Here is a 24,089-nt window from a genome sequence, read left to right on the forward strand (position 1 = left end):
CACATACTCTTCTTATTAAACTCAAAATAACTTAATTACAGGTATATCTTACTGCTGTGAATGAACCCATTTCAAGTTTAAGTTCTTCTATGGTTGAAACAGATGCTCCCATTGAAGTTTCTGGAACATTCATACCTCCAACTGGAGACATGAAGACGAAGCATTTTGGATTGGATATCTCAGCTAGAACAATCGGAACTATATTCCCTGACAAAACTCAAACTTCAATAATTGTTGTTACAGGAACGGAAGGAGTCTTTGTTCATAAAGATAGAACATCCGAGGTAACTTATCCCATGTATACGGGATCTTACGTGAGTGGCTTAGAGGATCCAACCACCTATAAATTCTTCTTCGGAAACCAACCACTAACATCCGATGTCCGGGTTATACTTCCGACAAAATCATTTAACATGATGAATTCTATCGAATATTCGACAGAGGACAGTAATTTATTTGAACCTTTTTTACGAAGAAATGATTTCGATATCGATGAAGATTTTGAAGAAGATAATATTGCGATTGAAGCAATGCCAGAACCGCAATATATAACTTCTGAGTACTCGAGTAAATTGTATGCATCAATACCAACACTCATACCTGAAATGAAACCACTTGCTATCACTCGTTATGTACAGCCATCAACGAACGGTGAAGTCACAAAACCAGTATTGGCAATGGTTGGAGAGAATACGGTTGGAGTTATTGGAAATGTTCGACAACCTCAGACTGGACACACGCTGAGAGGGCATCAGGGATATTCAAGGCAGGGAAGAATGCTCAATCCAACTCCATCTGGGAGAAGGGTTGGACAAGGAGGAGCCACCATAATAACGGACCAATTTTTCTTTCCTGGTCATAGAGTAGAAACATCTGTGGTTGGTGATGTATCAAATGCCTACAATAAAGACCTGAATAATGCCTACTACAATGTAAATAACAATCTTAATGATCAGTTGAGAAAATTTGTCAGACCAAGTGTGGTAAAAGACAAAAGACTCACGAGGACTGTTGGCCTTTATGGGCCTATTTACGAAGTTGATGATTTAAAGAACGGTGTAAGTTCAACAACAACGAATGATGAATCTGAAGCAATTGAACTGAAATCTTCGGCAGACGAAACGGGCGAAGACTTCACAACAACATTATATGGATTTGCTGAATTCAGTACTCGAATATCTGGAACACATTACGTATTTTTACCAGCTTCAACCCGACCACGCACGTTTACACCTCGTGTAACTAGGACAAGTTTTACAAATGGTTTATCAGCACATTCACGCTCTCAGAGTTCGGACGTCTCAGATAATCATCCAGATGCTTTTTTCCGTGAGCCGCTATTTGGAACGGACACTAGAGAATTCATATCACAAAAATCCATGTTTACTTCGACGGTGAATGAACCCATAGAGATTAAAAAAACCATGTTAACATCGACAGTCATGACAAAACAATATTCGGATGATCAACTTAAAGCCAGAAAAATTGACGAAACGCCTGCCACCGTTGTTGCCGAAACATGGCCTTTAAATTTGGAGACTGTTTATACTGATGCAAATGGGAGAATTGCAAGTGAAAAAGATATTTTAATAAATCTTCAACCTCTAAGTAAGAATACATTAATGTCAGAAAATTCTCTTGAACTAGATGTAAGCGAAGTAGTTGATAATTCTGCACCACTTGAAGAAACTGATGCATCACTACATCCAACTGGTTTAGTTAGCTCTATCACCGGAACTGAAGTAGTTGATGGAACAACAACTCATTGGAAAACTTTGATTTATGGTACATATATTGATGACACATATGCACACATTATTGAAAGCACTTCAAGCATTTTCTTTACTGTATCAAAAACTGCGAGTCCTGAAGAAACGTTGGCAATGGAAACTGTAATAAGCTATAACAATGAAAGAAGTGAGGACTTAAACGAGGATTCAAATACCGATTCCTCTGAAAAAGAAGTCAAAATATTTTCCTCATTAACAGACATATCATCTAAAGGAGAAACACCATCTAAGGACACTTCAGGTTTCTCTTCTTCCGCTACACCTAGTTTAGAAATTTTAACTTCAGGTTTTATATTACCTGGCAACAAACAAAGTACGGAAAGTGCTTCAGTCATTGGCTCTGTCCCAGATTCTTCTTTCATTCCATCACTAGTAACATCAACAAATTCTCCTTATGTTACACCTGAAGTAGTGTATGAAGAAAGTTTATCTTCAGCATTGTCAGAAACTATAACTTCTGATTCTGATGTTGGACATATTCTTACAGACAGTTTTTTTCTACCAATGGCTGTCGAAATAGCTCCATCTAAAATAAACAACAATGATGAGGAAATGAAAACTGAGGATACTGTTTCAACAGAGGAAAACAGAGCCAGAAATTTGAGGATCGATGATTTAGATAAACAAATTCTTGGAATTACAAGTTCTCCTCGTGATTCATATAGCTCAGTAGATAAATCATCAAGCCAAGTCTCAAAAGATATCTCTGATTCCACTAGTAGTCTGGAAAATAGTGTAGCAGAGAAAAGTGAACCGGTTTCTCCGTCAGTTGTTTTGTTGACAGGAAATTTTTTTCTGCCTGGAATGTCAAGTGAAGAAGTTTCTAATCACAAAGAAGAAATGACAGATGCAATTTCAGACAGTTCACCAGATAATCTTAAAATGTCGGATATGAAATCCATCTCTGAAACTCCAAGCATAATCACAGATGGTTTTATTCTACCTGCAGCTGAGCCTCCATCATCCGATTCTCCATCTCTGTCTACAGTACAAGCTTTACCATCTTCAGCGTTGTTAATAGCAGAAGAATCTAAAGACGAAAACAATTTTGAAAATGAAGCTCGAAGTGCTGGGGAAGAAAATAAAATCATTATACTTGACAATGAAATAAAACCTACTTCTATTTCATTAAATGACGATGTTGATAAAGTGGTATTAAAAGAAGGAATTAGTTCTGAGCGTTCGGGGAAAGCTTTGAGCGTCTCTATGGAAGAAATTCTACCATCAGTATCATTCCCAATCACATATTTCACAACTTCAACATATTTTACAACTTACCATTCCGGTGGTAGTACAATAGTATCCAGCAGGAAAGAAACTGTTTCAAATGTCTATACTGATAGTGAGGAGCTTAAATCAGCTAGACTTAGTACTACTGTTGAAGTCGTCGATAAATCTCACACTATTTCACCCACTAGTACTTTAAATCCAAACGATGATTTAACTACCTTCACATATTATACAACATTTTATAAAGATGGATCAAAAGTAGTGTCTTCAAGAGAAGAGACAAGTAGTGATGATTTTAATGACGTATCAACAAATCCCGAAATCAAATCTTCTTATTCCATTTTGACATATCCAACGACATACTACACAACTTTGACTTATTTTACAACACTTATACAAGACAGTTCTACAAAAATTATTACTAGTGAAGCAATAGTATCTAATGTTGTCACCCCATCCATAGATAATGATTTGAAGACTCACTCAGTTCATGAAACTGAACTTCCAATATCTGTCACTGAAACTGGAGCGCTTCCAACAACTTACTTTACAACATATACTTACTACACTACATTTCATAAAGATGGTACTACATCAGTAAGTACTACATTTAAGACAGTTTCAAGCGTTTTACGGGGAAGTGATGATTCCATTCAGAGTACTCCTGTCAAACTAGAAGAGCGAACAGATGTAGTTAGCACTTCTGACGATTTAAGGCCTACAACGTATTTCACAACGTTTACATATTATACAACATTCTTGCATGACGGCACGCAAGTTGTTTCTAGTCGAGAAGAAGTAGTTTCTAGTATCACCAGTTTAGAAGCAACTAAACAAATCGATAATGATACAAGCAGCGTAACCGTTTCTCCAGATATTCAAAAAACTACATTTTATACAACTTACACATATTATACAACTCTTCTTAAAAGTGGAACAACATCGGTAGTCACCAGAAAAGACACTATTTCAAATGTTTTGGATGGAAATATCAGGACTTCTATATCAGCTACGGTTGCTCCAACAACTATTTCCTCAGCAGATATAAAAGCTACACCGATAGTTAAAACACATTATACAACATATACGTATTATACAACATATCTTCGTGATGGCAGTTCAGTAATTTCCACAAGAGAGGACACTCTAACTAATTTTGTAACTGAGAGTCCTTTAGTGAGTAAAACTAGTATAATAACTCCAACCAGAAGTTTCACTACGTATTATACTACTCTTACATCATATTATACATTATATAATGGTGGAACCCCTTCAGTAAACACAGTATTCAGAACTTTAACGGATGTAGTTGCTTTATCAAGTTCTTCCTATTCTCCTTCTCATTCAACACCTGAACTCACAACTTATTACAAAACTCATACTTTTACTACGACCCTGGAAGACTCTCCAACACCTGTTGTATCTGAAAGAAAGCAAATTACAAGCAGAGTTGTAACTCTGGGTGGAACCAAAGAACCAATCACGATTGCACATGCTGTTACTGCCTTTAGATCACACGATTCGCCTGATATTCAACCGACATCTGTTTTAACAAAGACTTTCTATACGACGTACACGTACTTAACAACTTATCTTTATCGAGGACAACCATCTGTTTCAACGAGATTCGAAACTTCAACAAATTATGCAACAGAAACTATCGCACTGAATAAGGAGAATTCTCAAATCTTCCCGAGCTCTACTGAGTCTCCAATTTCTGTTTCCAATACAATATCTACAAATTTACCATCTGAAAGTAATTCTGTGAAAGAATCTACGTATCATACTGTTTCAGAAAACACCGATCCACTGCCGCTCGACATTGTCGAACCAATAACCACCGTTCCATCCTCCAATACATTACCTCTTGAATTGCACACGGTTTACACAACATTTACTTATTATACTACATTAATTACAAATGGATCACCGACCATTAACACCCGTTATGAGACATCAACAAATGTTGCGGCAATTAGCGCATCGTCATCTAATGTAGAAATACCAAACAAAGCAACTTCGGATTTGGATGCAGCTGAGGGAGGTTTTCATGAAAGTAGAGTCCACCCAACTCCAGTTGTAACTTATTTCACGACACACACTTACATTGCAACATCAATAAACCCTGAGGGAGAAACTAAATATGTAACAAGAGAAGTTGTAGCTTCTGCAACTGTTGAACCAAAATTAGAATCTGAAGTTTCTGAAACGTCAACCTTGCCTTGTTGCGCACATACAACTCAATACCCATATACATTTTATACTACCTACACATACTATACAACAAGATTTCATGGAGACCGTCCAATAATAAACACGAGGTATGAAACAATAACGAATGTTATTAAAGCACCACCAAACAGTGACGAACGTGAAACAACAAGTTTCAATTCAATTGGGGATCGTATTACACCGACAACAATTCACTCCAGTGTCTTAAAAACAAGTGCACCTTCCCCAACAGCCTTGTTCAATCCCGGTTCAATCCCAAACAAAATCGATAATGAGAGTTTAAAATTAGAAATCAAGGAAATAGAGGCTGTTAACTCTGAAGAAATAAATAACTTATCTATAAATAACTCATCAGAAAGAAATAATATTGGCAATGAAATCTTAGATAAAAATCGACAAACTGTAACTACCGAAAAAATCAGCACAGAATTTCCTGCGGATTCAGTGACTGTTGAAACAAGTTCTCTTTCATCTGGAGAAGAAAGTTCAACCTCAACAGAAGACACACTAGATAATACTCATAGTAGTACAGAAGAAGCTAGAAATAGCTCAAAGATTATTGAAAATGCTACACTCTCATCCAGTGATGAAACCTCGACAACCATCATTAGTACAACAGAATCACCAAAAAAAAGCATTTTTGCTCGACGACGAAATAGACCCACTTACAAACCAAGACCATCGTTTCGCTCTTCAACGTCTCTGACAACAACAACTACAACAGCCAGAACTACACAAAGAGGAAGAGTAACAGCGAGAACAACAACAACAAGAAGTCCGATCGCAGTTGTCCGACGTAATACCAGCCGAGTATTATTTCGTAGACCTAGTCCTCGACCAAATCCTCTGCAACGTCTTAGGCCTTTAAGAACAACTCAAGAACCCTCTACTGACAGTGACCCTGACAATTCGTCAATTAATAGGCGTAAAAGATCATTTTTCGACGCTAATGAGGCTTCTGAACCTAAACCAAGGTTCAGAAAATTGCTATCAACTAATGATGACATAACTAACGACGAAATTTCTAGAAATAACGATTTAATTTCTGGAGGAAACTCTTTGACGTTGGATAAAAAGAATGATGAAACCGAAGGTTTTAAAATAGGCTTGTTAAGATCAATGGATTCAAAAGTGATCAACAATGGTGTTGTAACAGTCTATGGTACAGAAATACATGGCACATTTGTAAATGGCGTTTATGCTCAGGTGGTTCATAGCAAAGTTAGCGTTTACTCTGAAGCACCAAATGAAATTGAAAAAACGCCTTTAATTTCATCGGCCACAGTATCACCTAATAAGTTGAGCACATCAGAGGCGAAAAAAGTTGGATTGGTCTCTTCAAGAATAAGTACGGCAATCAAAGACGGAATAACTACTGTATATACAACTAATACTTATGGAACATACATAGGAGAGGTTTATGCCCATTTAGCACAAACTACATCTAGTATTATCAAGCCAACACCATCCTCACAAATTGCGCATCCAACAGGCTTGATATCATCCATTTTACGAACAGAAGAAAACTATGGCACAACAACTTTGTGGACAACTCAGATTTATGGCACATTTGTAAATAATTACTATGCACATATAGCATCAACAATGTCAAATACATTTGTTGGTGGAGAAAATACACAAGCTACACCAATGCCACCGCAATTCCAAAATCAGGTTTTCACGACATCATTGCCTAATTCTAAGACAGATTATCCGACAGGTAGGTCTGTCGATGAATTCAAAGGTTACAAAACTGGCTTACTATCCTCGATTGTTTCTATAGATGAGAATGATGGTACAACTACTCAATATATAACTAATATTTTCGGAACTTATATTGGGGAACATTTCGCAAAACACGCTAAGACAACATCAAAAATTATAGCTCCCACAACAACTGAAAGTGCTACAAGATCCATTGGACTCTTATCAACTATAGTTAGCAGTGTTGTTAATCAAAATACAGCAACTATATACAAAACTGAAATTCTAGGTACCTATATCGGACAACATTATGCACAACTTGCTCGTACTTCAACCGAGTATAAAATTATACCTTCGACACCGGCTTTACAGAGTTATTCGGTAGAAATGAGCCAAAAAACTGGGCTAATTTCTTCAAGTGTCGTCAGAAGTGAGGTAAATTTGGGCACAACAACAATGCATATAAATGAAATTTATGGCACATATATTGGAAATGACTATGCACATATAGCTAAATCCACTTCAAAGGTAATAAAACCAACTGAAAACAAAATTCATTCAACAGCAACGTCAGAAAATCTTCAAAAGACGGGACTCATTTCATCTAGCGTAAAAACTGAAGTGAATGAGGGAACAACAACTTTGCATATTTCTGAGGTACATGGAACATTTGTGGGCAACTATTATGCACACGTAGCAAGGAGAACATCTACAGTACTCCCATTTACACCATCTGCAACTAAAACAACTGACTTAGCCGTTCCATTTTCAACAAACATCAACAATGAAGGTTTGATATCATCAGATATTCGTACAGAAGAAAATCAAGGTACTACCACCTTACATACTAGAGAGGTTTATGGTACTTATATTAACGGCTTTTATGCTCATGTAGCTCGTAGTACTTCTAATATTTTATCACCTACTTCTACATCTGCGTTGAAAACAGGGTTAGTTTCTGCCATTACAAGTAGTGAAATAAATTACGGGACATTAACTTTACACACAACAGAAATTTATGGAACTCGGATTAATGGATTTTATGCTCATGTCGCCCGCAGCACTTCAAATATAGTGACCAACACACCAACTCCGATTCTACCAACTGAAGTTACAGGGGTGATATCTGCCACAACATCTACAGAATTAAATTACGGTATTACTACTCTGCATGAAATTACAGTGATTGGAAAGGAAACAGATGGTAGTTATATTCAGTCAATAAAGAGAACTTCAACCGTTCTTCCTGTCATATTTGCAGAAACAGTATCGCCACTAGTGTTAGAACATACCAATTTTGTGTCATACACTGATTCAAAATTTTTGAATTTAGGATCAGCCAAGGATGATTTGAACACGGGAATAGTGAATGAATTGGATAATGGACATCAATACGTATCACTAACAGAGGACGGTGATTTAGGAATAAAATCGTCCATCAGTTTACCAGAATTAGATTTAGTTAGTTCTATAAAGCTCGAGTCAACATCAGATCTAATTTCAAATCAAATAAACACTACTCTTTCTATGCTCACTATACCATCTACTTTAGTTGAATCTCGTGAAGTTTTAACACCCGGAGAAATTCCTACAAAAAGTAAAACAATTAAAACATCACCAATAACAGAGACTAATTGGAAAGAATCTACTCTTCAAACAAAACATCCAGAAAAATCGTCAACGCTTGCACCTGATGAATACGAAGAGTACAATGAATACGTAGAAAATAAAGCGTATAAAGACTCTGTTACTCAAAAGCCAAATTCCGTAACAGAAGAAAAAAGCAAAACCCCACCAATATCTTCTTCTAGAAACACTGATTTAAGTGAAGAGTATGATGACTATGGATTTGAGGATGATTATGATAATTTTGGAGACAGAAAAGCAAACAAAAAAGTAACTCCAAGTCTATCTTCTACAAGATTTAAAAATACCAGACAGTCTAAAAGCAAAACTTCCTCGTATGGCTATAAAGATTACAATGATTATGACGATTATGAATTCGACGATAATGACGAAGCATCTAGTAAATCGTCAAGAAGCACAGACACTTCAAAAGAAACACCTTCTTCCTCTGTTAGGATCAGACCGTTTGCTGGTCGAGGACGTCCTACATTTACAACAACATCGAGACCTTCCACAAGACCAGCATACACCATCCAGTTTAGACGGCCTAGTAGAACACGAAATTCTAGAGCATTTGGGCAAAGATCTGACAGCGAGAATGATTTTGATGATGACTTAAACGAAGATGAAGAAGAAGGGGACATCGAAGCAAGTGAAGCTGTTGTAACAACTGCAACTCCACAAGTGCTCTCTTTTAATAGGAGAAAACCATTCGGATCCAACAGACAGCAATCATCTGGTAGGAATTCAGCGCCATCTACTACATCACGTCCAGTTGCCCTTTCTAGGAACCGGCGACCGTTCGGGAGATCATCGACAACAAGCCCATCTCCTACGCCGTCATTAAAAGAAATTGATCCAGATTATGAGGAAAACACAACTGAAGATGATGATTTTGATGATTACGAAGATATAAATGAGAAAAAAGAAGCCAATAGAAATCGAAATTTCCGATCAAGCCGGAGACCTTCTTCAAGAACTAATCGATACGGAGAAAGAAGGAGCGCGTCGAATAAAAGAGGTTCCTTCCGCCATCGTGAAGATGAAGAAACTGAAAACGATGATTTTGATGCAACTACACCGAACTACAGAAATTCTAGGAACAGAATAAATCAAAGAAAACCATCTCGTGGTCGACATAACCGAAACAATTCTCCCTCATTAAAGGCATCATTTAATTCTGTCAATAGAGATGAAGAGGAAGATTCTCAATCGCTCCAGCCTTTGAATCGTCTAAGAAACAATAATCGTAATCGAAGACCATCTTATAACCCAAGAACTCGACGACCATCTAAAACAGCGAGTGAGACTGAAACTTTACGAAAACCATTCCTTACTGTAACTTCAGTTGTCACAACAGTTAAAACTTTGCCCATTTATCATGGATTTAGAACTTCTTACGCAACATTAACGACAACAGCTTTAGATACAAGCGTTATTAATCCTACTCAATATTCTGAAGTAATAAGCGATGGCTTTACAAAAACTTTATTTTATTCAAGAACTGGATATCCTGATGGCGTAGAAAATCTCCACACAACAATTACTGAAGTAATTGTTACCACTACTTCATTAGAGTCCGTCAAGTTAGTTCCTATAAAAATTGGTTACAGTACTAGAACCGACACAATAACTGATATACAGGTACTCACTACACTCTCGACATTATATAGCACTATAACACCAGAAGCACCATTGCCTACAGCATTTCCTCAACAATTTCAACCAAACTTTTATCCACAAATCGGTCCTCCAAATCCAGATTATGGACTAGTAGCATCAGCGAATTCTTTCATAACTACTCAAATCGTTACTTCAACAACAGTTGTACCAATAATACTAAGAGGAAGAACTATTCTTAGTACATTAACTACAACTTCTACAGCTGAATCAACTGTTGTGCAAACCGTACATCTTCCACCGTCAGCTCCTAATTTCATTCCTCAGCCATACTTTGCATTTCAACCATTGACAACATTAATAACGCTTTATGTTACTGGAGAATACGGAGAATTAAAACCAGTAGTTACAACTGTAACTGTTCCTTTGTATCAACAACCAGTTTTCCATACAAAGGTTGCTCGAAGTTTACAAAATGTCCCCTCTGATCAAACATTAAATACAGCAGATATTGCAGACATAAATTTAATGTCCTCAATCAGTCGAAGCAACTCAAAGGATGAAGAGATTGATACTCATTATGATCAGTTGCTAAGTTCAGGGCTTGAAGAAATAAATGATTTATCAGAAGTAAACAATGCTAACATGCAGACTGATCCTTTAGATAGCACTAGATTTTCTAAGATACCGAATGCGGTCACTTCATATGACGTGACAACTATTTCAAAGGGTCCTTTAACTGAAATTTATGAGCAAAAAGTTACAATTAACTTGAACCCTGATGAAGAAAGAGGAATCACAGAAGGATATCAAAAGAGTAAAGACATGTATGGTTTAGAATCTAGTTACAGTTTTCGAAAATTGCAGCAGTTTGTGGAAAATGAACCATTAGATTATTATGAAACTCCTACGAGTTTTAGGCCTCAGCGAGACTTTACAAGGTTGCGAAGACCACCTGCTGGAGTAATTCTTGCTACAGCTGCAAATCCTGATACAATAACCCAGCCATATACACAGAGTATTCCAGTTAGAAATCGAGGTCAACAATTACCTCCAAGTAGAAGACCGCCAACTGAAACTACTAATGACGAATTTTTAAATAGTAATCCCAGGACGAATTTTCGAGAAACATACGCCAGGGGGCCTTTGCGTCAACCTGACAACAATTTTAGACCTTTCTTGGCAAGACCAGTGCCATCGAACTCAGACAACGAACTAATAAATATCAGAAATACATATTCACCAGTACAACCAACTAGACCATCTCCACCAGTGGAAGAACTAGTAAGAATTCGTTATGCCAATGAGTCTCCGATAAATTCAAATACTAATGCATTAAATAGATTCGAGGGTTCATCTCCTGATGAAGAAAGTTTTGATGGCTTCCGTCCTATCTCAGACCCACGTGAATTGAGAAGAGGACCGGGACCAGCTGTTGAGGATGATGCTTCACAACCGGATTCGGGGTACAGACCACGAAGACTAAGAATCACAAGACCAGCTAATAGCTTAATTGTTCCCAGCAGTGGCGTTAGACGAATTACAAGATTAAGAACGACAACTTCTGTACCATCTGTTGTAAATGAAGAAGTATCAATTACTCCAACTCTTAGTTATAGTGGGGAAGAAGCTCGCAATAAAATTTCATCAAGAGAACCAGAAACTGCATCAGAGGACGCAGAGAATAATAATGAGGATTCCTCTACGTCAGATGAAACAAGTGTCGAAGCGGACGAGAATGGAAGCAAAAGAACAATTATTAGAAGGTTAAGACCATCATTTGTACCTGGAGATGGTAGTGGGCCAAGACGGCCTGTTGTCATTCGACGAACAAAACTTAGTGAGCAGATAAGTTCGTCAATTCCTCCTACTCACTTAGATTCTTCAATTTCAGTAACTCCAGTAGAATCAAGTGATGTTACTACTCAAATCAGCTCGTCAAATCCTTACAGTACGGATGAAGACGATGAAGAATCAAATGAGTTCTCGAAGCCACCGTTGAAAAAAATTGTTCGACTGAGAAAACCTGAAAACAATGAACCTACGACTTCTGGACAAAGAAGACGTGTTGTAATTAGCAGAAAACCTTCAGAAGCTAGTGTTGCTGTTCCTAACACTTTACAAGGAAGAGGGCCAATTTCGCCATCCGATGAAGTCGAAAACAAAAGAATTAATTCCGATAGTAATCACATAATGTCTGGCAAAGATCGCAATTTAGATGACTTTAATGGAATAGCTGAAGATTTAAATGATTCAAAAGAATCTTTAGACAACGCTCTTTCATTATATGCAACAAAACCCTTACCATTAACTTATTACACCACATTGACTTATTTCACTACCTTCCTTCATGGACCAAATAAAAATTACGTTAGTAGAGAAGCTGTTTTTTCAAATATTATAGATCAAACCTTAAATCCCAGCCTTATAAATGCAATCAAATCTAAAAATGGCGTTCTTTCGACGACAGGAGGTGACGGACTTTTGCACTTGGCTTCTAGGACGCTAGGTGATACGACTACAATAGTGAATTTGGCATCAAAACAAAATGTGTACAATAGTGATATATTCCAATTAGTGACTGATTTACCAGTACGCGAGAGTCCTAGTTCTTCAATTTATCAACCTTTTATTACTGCGTCAGCAATCGTAGAAGGTAGTAACAATTTACAGAGCACTTATATTAGTGATTTAGCTTCACTTCCTAAAACATATTTAACGTTATTTACTTATTCATACACATTCTATGACGGAACAAATACGCGGCAATCAACTAGGGCAGAAACTATGACTAAATTAGTTGCAGATCCTAGCCAGTTCTTAACAGAAAATATTGATTCTACTATTAATAGTAATGGAGTTTTATCTATACTACCGGGAAGTAGAACAGTTCACCTTGGGTCTAGAGAAGTAGAAGGTACTACCACTGAAGTTAATCTCGGTCTCAGAACATGGATAAAGTTTGATGGTTTAAAAAACATTGCAATTGCTAGAACACGGTCTCAGACCCTAGATTATATTACACCTACAAGAACCATCCTAGTAGAAAATTTTAATACAGCAGCCCCAAGCTTAGAAACCCCATTTTCAAACGCACCAATTGATCCATCGTACTCTATTGATAATGAGTTATACGATTCAAGACAAATAAATGTTCCGGTTGAAACAAAACCCTTGCATCCAAGTGAATTTACCGATGCACCAAATGTTGGAGATTTGCCAAAATCAGTTGTAAAAGTTACATCTGTAATTCACAAACCTGGTGGTCCCCTAAGAAGTGGTGTATATGTACCAAGACCAGGAGTTCGTGTCAGAGTCAAACCTGTTGTATCACGCCGCTTAGTGCCTAGTGATTTAGCGTCGTCCTTTGACTTTTCCTTTGATGTCAATGAATTAGCAACTGAGTATCCTGAATCGTATTTATCATCTCCTCAATACATTCCACCTGGTTTAGACATAGGATCCATTCGAACTCCTGTGCTAGATGATACTTACGTAACAACAGTATTCCCATCTGATTCTCTTGGAAATGAAGTTGCTACAGAAGATTATGAGGAGATGGAAGAAGTAACTTCTTCGGACGGAACAGTGGTACCCACTAGAAAGAAACTCAAAGTTACAGTTAGACGTCAGAGTGAAAGTATCAGCAGAACTCATACTAGATTTGTACTGCCTTCAAGATTTGAAATAACAAGCAGACCAAGATTCTATGTGGTAACTCGTACGGGTAAGTGAAAAATTATTAGGACTGTTAACTTTTATTCTAAACTGTTGTAAAGGTTCTAAATTTCTAGTTTTTGGTATCCCGAATCCAAATATTTTTATATAATTAATTAATATATTTTACGCATCGTATGTAATTACTTTACTAATTTTTATTAACATGATTGATTTTAACCAATGATTTTAAAAAATTTAATTAATGAGTTGATTTTGAACTTTATTTGCTAAATTTGTAGTCTGAGAAAGAATAGTATTAAACAAGTTTTACTTTATTAAACTTTCGGTTTAGACAATTTTTATTTTCTAAAATAGAACTATATACAGTTCAGTTCGTACGATACTTCTTTTATAATGTTTTATTAAAAACATGTTTTTTTGTGACTCCTCCCAAATCTCTTTTATTCTACATAACATATTTTAACCCTTTCTTTACTGCAGGAAAATACTTTATAGTATTGACTGCTGTCTCCAACACTGTAAGAAATCCAGGATCAAGTTACGGTAAAAAGTTCCGACTTTCAGGCTGCTGGTACTTTTTACCGAAAATTCTGATTTTATCACAACATGTTACGAAACGAAAATTCTGATGTACCGTAATTTTTAGAGGAATAATTCCTGTAAAATCACTGAATCAGTCTAATTGTATAAATTTATCGTAAAAACTATGATAATTTTTACAGGAATAATTACTGTAAAATCACTGAATCAATCTAATTACATAAATATTACTGTAAAAATTACCATATAATATTTTACGCTAAAATGGATTTTAACGAATGATGCACAAAAAAGTGCCGTTACTCTATATCGTAATTTAATTAGGAATTTTTTACAGTGAAACCGTTAATATTTTCTTCTTATTTAGGTGCAGAAAAAATATAATTTAGTTTTGTCCGCAAACAAAAGCTTTAAGTTTTCAAATTGCACCCTTTTTTAAAAGAAAAAACTTTACCTAATACTCTCATTGCTTATTTAGTTACTTGAAATTTAATTTTCGATATAAGTTTCACCCACCTAGATTCTGAGTTATATGGAATTAGTTTTAAATCTATTCCACTAAATGTGGGCTATTGATTTAGTGGTTATTTGTATTGATTTATTGATTAGTGATGCTCTCTTATAGAAAAAAACACCCAATAAAACTTAATAATCAGTTAAAATTGAGTAAATCTGTGCAAAGATTCCAGATTATGCTATTTTGTTTCGAAATTATGCATTCATATTCTCAGTGTCAATTTATTTCACATGTTTTTTTTCTATTTATGCATTTGTAATATTAAAAAAAACGCGTATGTACTTAAAAATATTTTTATTGACAGGAGCACTCGGAGTTGTTTCAAACACACAGCGACCATTCACTGTCAAAATAAGTCGAAAAGTGAAACCTTCCGCAACCGAATTTGAAGGAATACTGCCATCTACTACGGTAATATATGACACTTACACAACTCTGACATCAGTACCTGTCATATTTGGCTTGGACACCAGTTATAGAAACGTCATACTGACCACTTCATCTCCAATTACTGTTTCATTTGTACCGACAACAGCCTATGAATCAAATGTACCATTAGTACCATCTACAGTTGTTTATACTTACTTTACCACAACAACGTTTACCATTCCTTATATAGATGGAGATGAGACTGTATTTACAACATTAGAAGAAACCAACTCAAGAATAGTGACTACAACCCTTGGTACGAAACATTTTTACAAGAATCTCTATTTCACTACAGCTTTTACTTAATAAGCAATTGAACCTTGCATATTGTTATCGTCTTAAAATATATATAAAATAATAAGTACAGTCCGTTTAACTAGACACCAATGAGCTAACTTTTCATCACCATCGTAAAAAATTCTCCTACTACTATTGCCCAAGCCTTGAATCTGCATGAAAGTTATACTTAAAAAAATTGTCCACTTTTATAAAGTTGTCAAATTATCCTGAGTTTTTAATCAAAATAACTATTTAGTTCTTAAACAGTTCAGATAGTAGGTGCTCTACCTAATCTAAATTAATTTTTCCTTGTATCTTATTGATTACTTAAATCACAGCATGTGAGTTTAGTGCAGAGATTTCCACAATGTTATAAATATCTTCAGAGGTAGACGAAACATGGGTTAGAATCCCCTTACCACCTTGCTAACCATGGAATATTTTCGAGATTTTCCTCTCCATGTAACGTAAATCTAGTTTTCATAAATCAAAAAGTTCTCCACCAATGCTAGTTTACCCCAATATTTGAACCAGGATTTCCCTTGTCTTCTGAGTGAAGTTCAAAGTTGCAGGGCTATGGAGTTAAGCATTTATAGTCGCAAACTTAGGATTGGATCTGCTGTTCAACACCGGTAGTAAAGTAAACTGTAAAATAAAATCGATGTCATTTGAAAAACTATGAATTGGTAACGGAACGGAAGGAATAATATTTTATTTCTAATTTTTTTAAAGCACCAAAAAATTGAAGTTATTTCAATCGTTAATACTATCACGAATTATAGATAATACTGTATATCTATTACCCTGCATAAAATATTGATTTTGAAAGTTAATTGAAGATTTAAAATTCAATAAAAGAAAACCAGTTGCAGAACGAAATGTACGTTCTACTGAGAAAATGAGTTTATTTCCTCTCATTAAATTCCAAATTTAGATATAAATTTCATAAGCAGATGCCGCTGCTGACAAATTATTATAATGAACTTAAATATTGTTTTCTACTACATATTAGACCATTCCAAATCGTATGCGCTTTCGTTTTTTTTAATTTTATCCTCAAACTGTATCAAATGGCTGTAAATGGCGATTATGCATTATTTACATTGTTAGAGTTTCTAAGTTAGCAGCGCCATATGTTGACACGATTTGTAATTATTTTTGAAATTTGATGGGAATAAAACTTACCAAGGGCAGAATGCAGTAAACTGTTCATTTATATCTTCTCCCTTTTATCATTTATTGATTTTTGTTTTAAGTCTTCGATTATTTTTGGAACATCCGTTCACTTTTGAGAACTTATTTTCTTCCTATTATCATTTTTATCATAATAATCATTACTAAAAATTTTAGCTTTTTCTTCTGGTCTTTGTCGAAAAAAGTACTACACATATTTCTAAATAGAAGAGAAACTTATCATTCTAAAAGTTTTCGCATCAAAATGTCGCACACTTCTTAATAAATCTCGCGTAAAAATATGCCAATTGTATACGAGATATCTGAATCCCTCTAACGAGGAAGATTTGGATTGTATAAAAATAACATAAAGTTATTTTTATGTTTCTTTCTTTCTCTTTTTGTCACAAAATATATCATTTTATGGCTAGGGGAGAGGAAATTTTACGAACTCAGTAAAATATGAGAAGATTTAAATTCTTTTAACAAGATGAAGCCCACTCCAAAATGATTTATTTTATTTTTTCAGATGGAATAGATACTCTTTCATATTCTACTGTAACAAGAACACCGCCAGTTGATGACGTAGTCTCAATACTTCCTATCACAAGCGTAGAGTTTGGATTTGATGGGCCTACCACCCATACTCTAGCACCTGGTGCGTATTTCTTTAGACTTTTTATCCTATATTATCTAAAATGCTAAATAAATAATCCCAAGAAAAAGCGGTAAGATATTACCTGATAAAAACTTCATTCGCTTAAAAAATATATAAATAGGTAATAACAGTCAACAAGTTTCAAGCGCTCAAAAATCGGCTCTCATTTTCAAGACTTACCAGACATAAAAGAGAAGTAACAAAAGTGATTTGAAATAAAAACGCAAAGTTACCCATAAAAAATGGGAAAATAAAGTTGAGAAACAAAACTAGAAAAAACACAGTAGCTGAGAGAGAAAGGAAGTTTTTTTTTTGCAAATGAAGCTTCATTTTTATTAAGTAATAATTATACTATTAATTGAACTATTTAACTTAATGAATTAAACTTAATAAAACTATTTAAAAAGTAGTGCGTTGAAAGTAAAATGTTAATAAGAATACTTGTTAATAATAATTGTACTTTTATTATCAGTTTTAAGAACTATCATAAGTGTGATTGCAATATAAAATCTCGCCCAAATGCGATTGTTCAAACTTAGGTAATTTAGTATGAAATCATACTTTGCGACGTTAAAACTTAAAAGGAGTAATTTAATAAAAATAGAGTATTTCAGCAATTCAGATATTTAGGCGATTCGGTGACGGTCTACACTGTAAAAAATTGTAAATCAAATTACAGTGTAAAAGACTAGCACATTTTTGCACATTATTCATAAAATCCATTTTACGATAAAATCCATCTTCAGTGTAAAATATTTATACCGTATTTATTACAGTAATATTTATTTAATTGGAGTGATTTTAGGGTAATCATCACTGTAAATATTACGGTACATCAAGCTTTTTGTTCCGTAACATATTCCAGGAAGAATGGTTTTTACGGTATCGGTATTTTTAACAGTAACTTGATCATGAATGTTTTACACTTTATATCCAGAATGATTAAAACTACATTATTTCTCGCCTTTATCTTAATAGACGAAAATGATAGAATTCTATCTTAAATTATAAGTTCAAGCAGAATCCTCCTCTTTTTAATGATCTTTTTAATTTTTTTTAATGATCCCTTATAACTTCTTTAGTTAAATCTCAAATTAAATTGAGAATTATTTTAATACTTTATTAAATACCATAATATCTTTCATAAAAACATTTATTTTTGAACTTGTAAGTAAGTTGAATTATTCAAATGATTCAGTGATAAGTTTTCGTTTTAAATTTTATTATTATAAATTACCGAAGAGTCTAATTTGTTTCGAAAAATTCCTTAATCTATTTAAAAAATATTCATCTCGAAACTTATTTTTTATGTTTATATTCTTCAATTCCTCGAAATTCTTAAGCGTTCTCAGCATCAGTCTTTGCTGTAAATTGATTGACATTTCATTTACTTATATTGTCCTTAAATATGTATTAAATGTTAATTTTAAAAAGATAACATAACTATTTAATTACTAAGTAAATTATTTTAATTTTTAATGCTTGTTTTTTCTGCTTTTTAGTTCCTTATGTTCCAACTTACAAGAATGTACCACCTGAAATAGCTATTTCTCCAACGACTACAGTGTATGAAACGAAAACTTTCTACACGACATACACCTTCTTTTCAACATTCTTAGCTGGAACTGAACCAATCGTTACCAGTTCAGAGCAAGTTGTTACAAATGTGGTTACAGTTCCTCTAACAACAAAAGAACTGCGACCATCCACAGTTAGTCCTCAAATAGTGGGTCCTCAGACTGTCGTTGACACCAGCGAATCTGTCATAACTAAAACAGAATATAACACGATAACTTTCTACGCTACATTATTTTCAGACACCAGCTCATTTGTGACACCAATTCAAGAAGTAGAAACTAACGTTAAGACAATAACTGAGACGTATACTATTACTAGGACCATAGATCCTTCTTCAACATCTTCACTATTACCAACGACATCGAAGTTTACTGATTCTTTACTTACTGATCCATCAGTAGTTGTAACACAAACACTTTATACAACATTTACGAACTTCGTTACTTTGTTCCAAGGCAGCGAGACTGTTGTTACAAACCTGGAAGAAACAGTTTCAAATGTTGTTACCCTCACAGTACCTGCACATGCTGCTTCTTCCTTCACAGTATCATCAACACCATCTGTCGAAAGCAAATTTTATGATTACGTCAGTACACCAAGTTTGCCCTTGTACACTACAAAAGAAGTACTCAGTACGCAGACTCACTACTTGACATTGTTTAACAATGATGAAAGTATTTTGTCATCCATTATAGAAGTGGTAACAAGCTACGTTACTGAACCTATAACATCAACAACAACACCTTCATTTATTTACGAAAATTACAACACTGTTTCTCCAGCAGTATCAGTCCCTGTGAGTTCCGCCACTTTCTCCACTGAATCATATAAACCCTATGATGAAATCTTCGAAACAACCTCAGAAGTTCAAACTTATCATCCAGAGCTTGTGCCATCAATTAGAACCATTTATTCTACATTGACATTCTATACAACCTATTACAGGGATACAAGTTCAATAGTTGCTAGTCAGGAAGAAATTTTAACGAGCTTTATAACTCTATTTGTTCCACCATCTCTCGTAACGACAACAGCAACAGCGTTCGTGAAAACAGAAACACCCCAACCTACATCAACAATAGATCCATCTGTGTTTGTTTTTACTACAACAGATTATTCAACGCTTACATTGTATACAACTTTATTCAGCGGTGATGAAATTGTTGTTATATCAAGTGAGCATGTTGTACCTGAGATTATAACCGCCACAATTACGCCATCTTCCATTGCACCCACAGAAACAACCACCACAGACGAATCAATTTTGACATTCCTGACTACATTTACGTATTATACAACTTATTTCAGTGGTACAGATCCTGTTATTGCTTCCAGTGAAAGCGTAGTCACTCAGTTTGTTACAATTGAAGCGCCATCTACATCATTATTAGAAACAATAGAATCAACGCCAGTAGATGAAACCATTTTAGGAGTTTCAACTGTAAGTGGAAGCGAAATAGTCAGTAGCTTAAAAGAGGATCTAAGTGATATTCAAATTATTGGCGTATCTAGCGTAATTGCTACAGCTGTGGCATCGGCAGTTGAAACTAAAATAGAAGTAGCCAGTGAAGTTCACTCAGAAATTGGACCGACGTCATTATCAACTCCATCTTTATCTTCGAAAACGGAGGATGTTATAAGCAGTATTTATGTTCTTAGCTCATCAATGAAGGAAGATGCGGTTGAATTGAAACTATCTACATCGACTGATTCGTTGTTACCCTCCGTAGAAGGAAGTGAGTCAGAAAATGTTCTCCTACCCGTTACGTCAACAAGTTTGGTTACCGAAGAAACAGAAGTGATCGGAATTAATGGTCAAATAACAAAATTAGTCCCCAGTGACACACTAGTTGTGGTAACTGGAACAGATGGTTTTGTAACAAAAATACCAGAAATAGATGCCGTTGCGCTTTCCCCAATATATACACCAAAAATAGAAGAGCATACTGAAACTACAAGTTCGGAAATTAAACCAGCAACTGTCATTGAATTATCGGATTTACTAGGTGGAAATACCGCTTTAGGTGGTGACTTTGGTTTAACTATACAAGATATTGTCAGTCGAATTACTGGCAAGAAAAATAAAACAGATTCAGAATCTCTGACTACAGAAACCACAACATCGGAATCAACAACAGAAAATCAGAAACAGACGGAGTCTACAACTGAAAGCTCTAATACTACACCAGAAAAATCGTTGCTTGAAAACATAACAGAAGTTGGTACTACTTTAGAAGGGGAATTTAGAGACTCAGACTATCCTGTTTTTGTTCTCCCTGGACAACCTGAAAATGAAACTGATACAAGTACTACAGAAGTACTTGCACCGGTTTATGTACCACCAACTAAGCATACTGATAAAGAGTCTTCTGAAGTCATGGAGTCTTCAAGCGACACAACTGCAAGTCAGAGCAAGAAAACAGCAACAGACAAATCCCTTGTGGTATCAACTAGCGTGATAACAGGTGCCAGAACTGTTTTCATTTTACCAACCAAAACATCTACAACTGAGTCAACAAAAAGCAGTTCTAGAGATACTGCATCTGAAATTATTGAAGCAAGAATACCAAATATTGAACCAATGTCGGAAACTGAAATAGAATCATCTATGTCATCCGAGAAAAGTACTATCCGAGAAACTCCAACTTTAAAACCAAGTATTGGAACAAGCATTGTAAGCGGTATCAGGACAGTATTTTTTGGATCTTCTGGTGATAAAGATGCCTCTTCAAAATCTACTACTAATTCAATAACTGGACGTGTTAACTCACTTGCAAACAAACCTAAACCGTTTACAACCGTGACCAAAGATGGACAAACAGTAGTAAGTCGAACAACTTCTGGCGCTACAACAATATTTTTCCCTGGTAATGTTCCAAAATATACCGTAAATCCCATATCAACAAGGTATGTTACTAGCATTGAAAGTATTACGCGAACACTCGCATTAACAACAACGAGAACTTATTACACCAGGGACTCGACTCTTACTGTACCTTCTGTGTATACCACAACCATTCCCCCTCGGACTTTTGTATCAACTATAATCGGCTCAAGAACTATTCTAGGCATTCTTCCAGAGCCATCAGAAACCGTTCAAATTCACAGAACAATTCAACCATCAGAGCACACCACAACTGTTACTACCACAACTTTAATCTTCAATTCCATACCTTCTACCGTCATCAGGACATTAGTTCTACCAACAAACGCAGCAACCAAATCCTCCACATCAGAAAGTCATTCTTCCTCTCAATCTCTTCCCGAATCCGATGTTTTCAGTGCTGGCACAGAAACACCGGCGAAACCTCCTGAAGTTGGAGACAGTACTGTAGGTATTAGCGAAGAGAACGACTTAATAGTTTCGAAAGGTCCTCAAAAATCTAGAGACGAATCTTATTTGAGAGCCGCTGGTCCCAGACTTCACGATTACCGTCCAGATGTCATTCTTGAAGAACCGGCCCATCGTCCACCAATAGTTGTTACAGAGAGTAGCAAGCCTGAAGATGACCCTTTCTTAAATGGTAGAAATGGCGTTTGTGATCCAAAATGCCAACCATATAAAAAAGAAGTTTGCAAGGAAGAAAATGGATTTTGGTCTTGTCAGTGCCGTCCAGGACATGCAAGAAGAAATGATCACGAAATTTGTAAAGGTAACATACCATTGATAAACTAAATTAATTTTTTTTTCAGCCACTCTATATTTTTAACATATGTGCTTTAACTTTATGTTAACACAAATACAGCCAAACTACTGACGACTTTAGCTTTTACCCTAATAGTCCGAAGAGACTGGCGTAGGTATTCCTTAACCGAGAAGTGTTTTATCCTTAATTAACGTTTGAAATTTAGAGAAAAATAACAGCTGGATTCTACTGGAGCCTTTTCTGGTATTCACAGTTAAAGGAACTTGACAATGTAACAAAATTATAGTGAATAACTCGTATTCATAGACTCATTCTAAACAAAATTACAAAATTCTCATCAATATCAAATACAAAAGCAAGTACGAGGAAAAGTACTTTTAAATACTAAAAACAGTTGCAAATATTGCTAGATAACTGCAAATAGAATATCCAAATCGTGTTAGTTATTAATGTTTTAAAACTAATATCGAAAAACAAAACTGTGGAATATGGTACAAAAAAAGTTTTCATATTATATGACTAAGAGAAATAATAAAAACTGAGAGAAATGAGCACATGAGATTAAATAATAATAATAAAACACTATCCGTCTGTTGTTAACTCATCATTAATTTTCGACTTATAGAGATTCGTCTATTATTTTATAAGTTTTAGGAAATAAAACATTGCTTTTTCCTTTATATTTACTTACAACTGCACTATTATTTATACATAAAATGAAACAAAGAGTTGGGGTGCCAGACTTTATGCCAGACTTTAGCCTGAATGATCAATATAATCGTGGTAACACAGGCATACTACGTCATCAAATTAGTATTCTTAAATTATGTAAAACCATTTGTTTATTTTTTTATAGTTATGCTTTCAAAACTTGTTACCATGAGACTAAGTAATTTAAAATCAACTGTTAATTGAAATAAAAAAAGTTTTGCTCTGAAAAACAAAGTCAATGGGAAAAAAATGGCACTAATTTGTCTTAAGAGAAACGTAAAAAAAGTCAATATTTCGATTATAATTATAATTAATTTTATTAATAGCTTCTACTTGAAGTAAAAAATAAACTACGTACTAAAAAGCAAAATCAATGCAAAAATGGTACTAATTCGCTTTAGAGAGTGTAAAAATTTGGAAAACTTTATCGACTTCAATGCTTGTTAATCAATTTTGGTAATAGGTATTAACTGAAACAAAAAATAAGCCATGTACAAAAAAGCAGAATTTATGGAGAAAATATTCTTATTCGTTAAGGGGAACCGTAAAACGTCAATATAATAATATTGACATCAATAATGATAATATAATAATTTAGAAAATATGATCAATAATATAATAATTTAGAAAATATGTAATATTGGCAATGGTTCAGTTTTTACAGGTACCAAATA

General features: G+C 34.9%; 1 protein-coding gene across 1 annotated transcript in view; it reads left to right on the forward strand.

Annotated features, from left to right (window-relative positions):
• Positions 1-24,089, forward strand: part of LOC107447462 (uncharacterized) — a 147,598-nt gene that overhangs the window by 111,558 nt on the left and 11,951 nt on the right. Inside the window, exons 6-9 of the mRNA XM_087163818.1 lie at positions 42-13,929; positions 15,245-15,625; positions 17,351-17,479; positions 18,982-22,710. Of these exons, the coding sequence (XP_087019944.1) occupies positions 42-13,929; positions 15,245-15,625; positions 17,351-17,479; positions 18,982-22,710 (18,127 nt within the window). The remainder of the gene's footprint in view (positions 1-41; positions 13,930-15,244; positions 15,626-17,350; positions 17,480-18,981; positions 22,711-24,089) is intronic.

The sequence above is a fragment of the Parasteatoda tepidariorum genome, chromosome 1, assembly GCF_982258835.1.
Source record: "Parasteatoda tepidariorum strain Cologne lab strain chromosome 1, Ptep-v5.0, whole genome shotgun sequence".
In the NCBI taxonomy this organism is placed as follows: domain Eukaryota; kingdom Metazoa; phylum Arthropoda; class Arachnida; order Araneae; family Theridiidae; genus Parasteatoda; species Parasteatoda tepidariorum.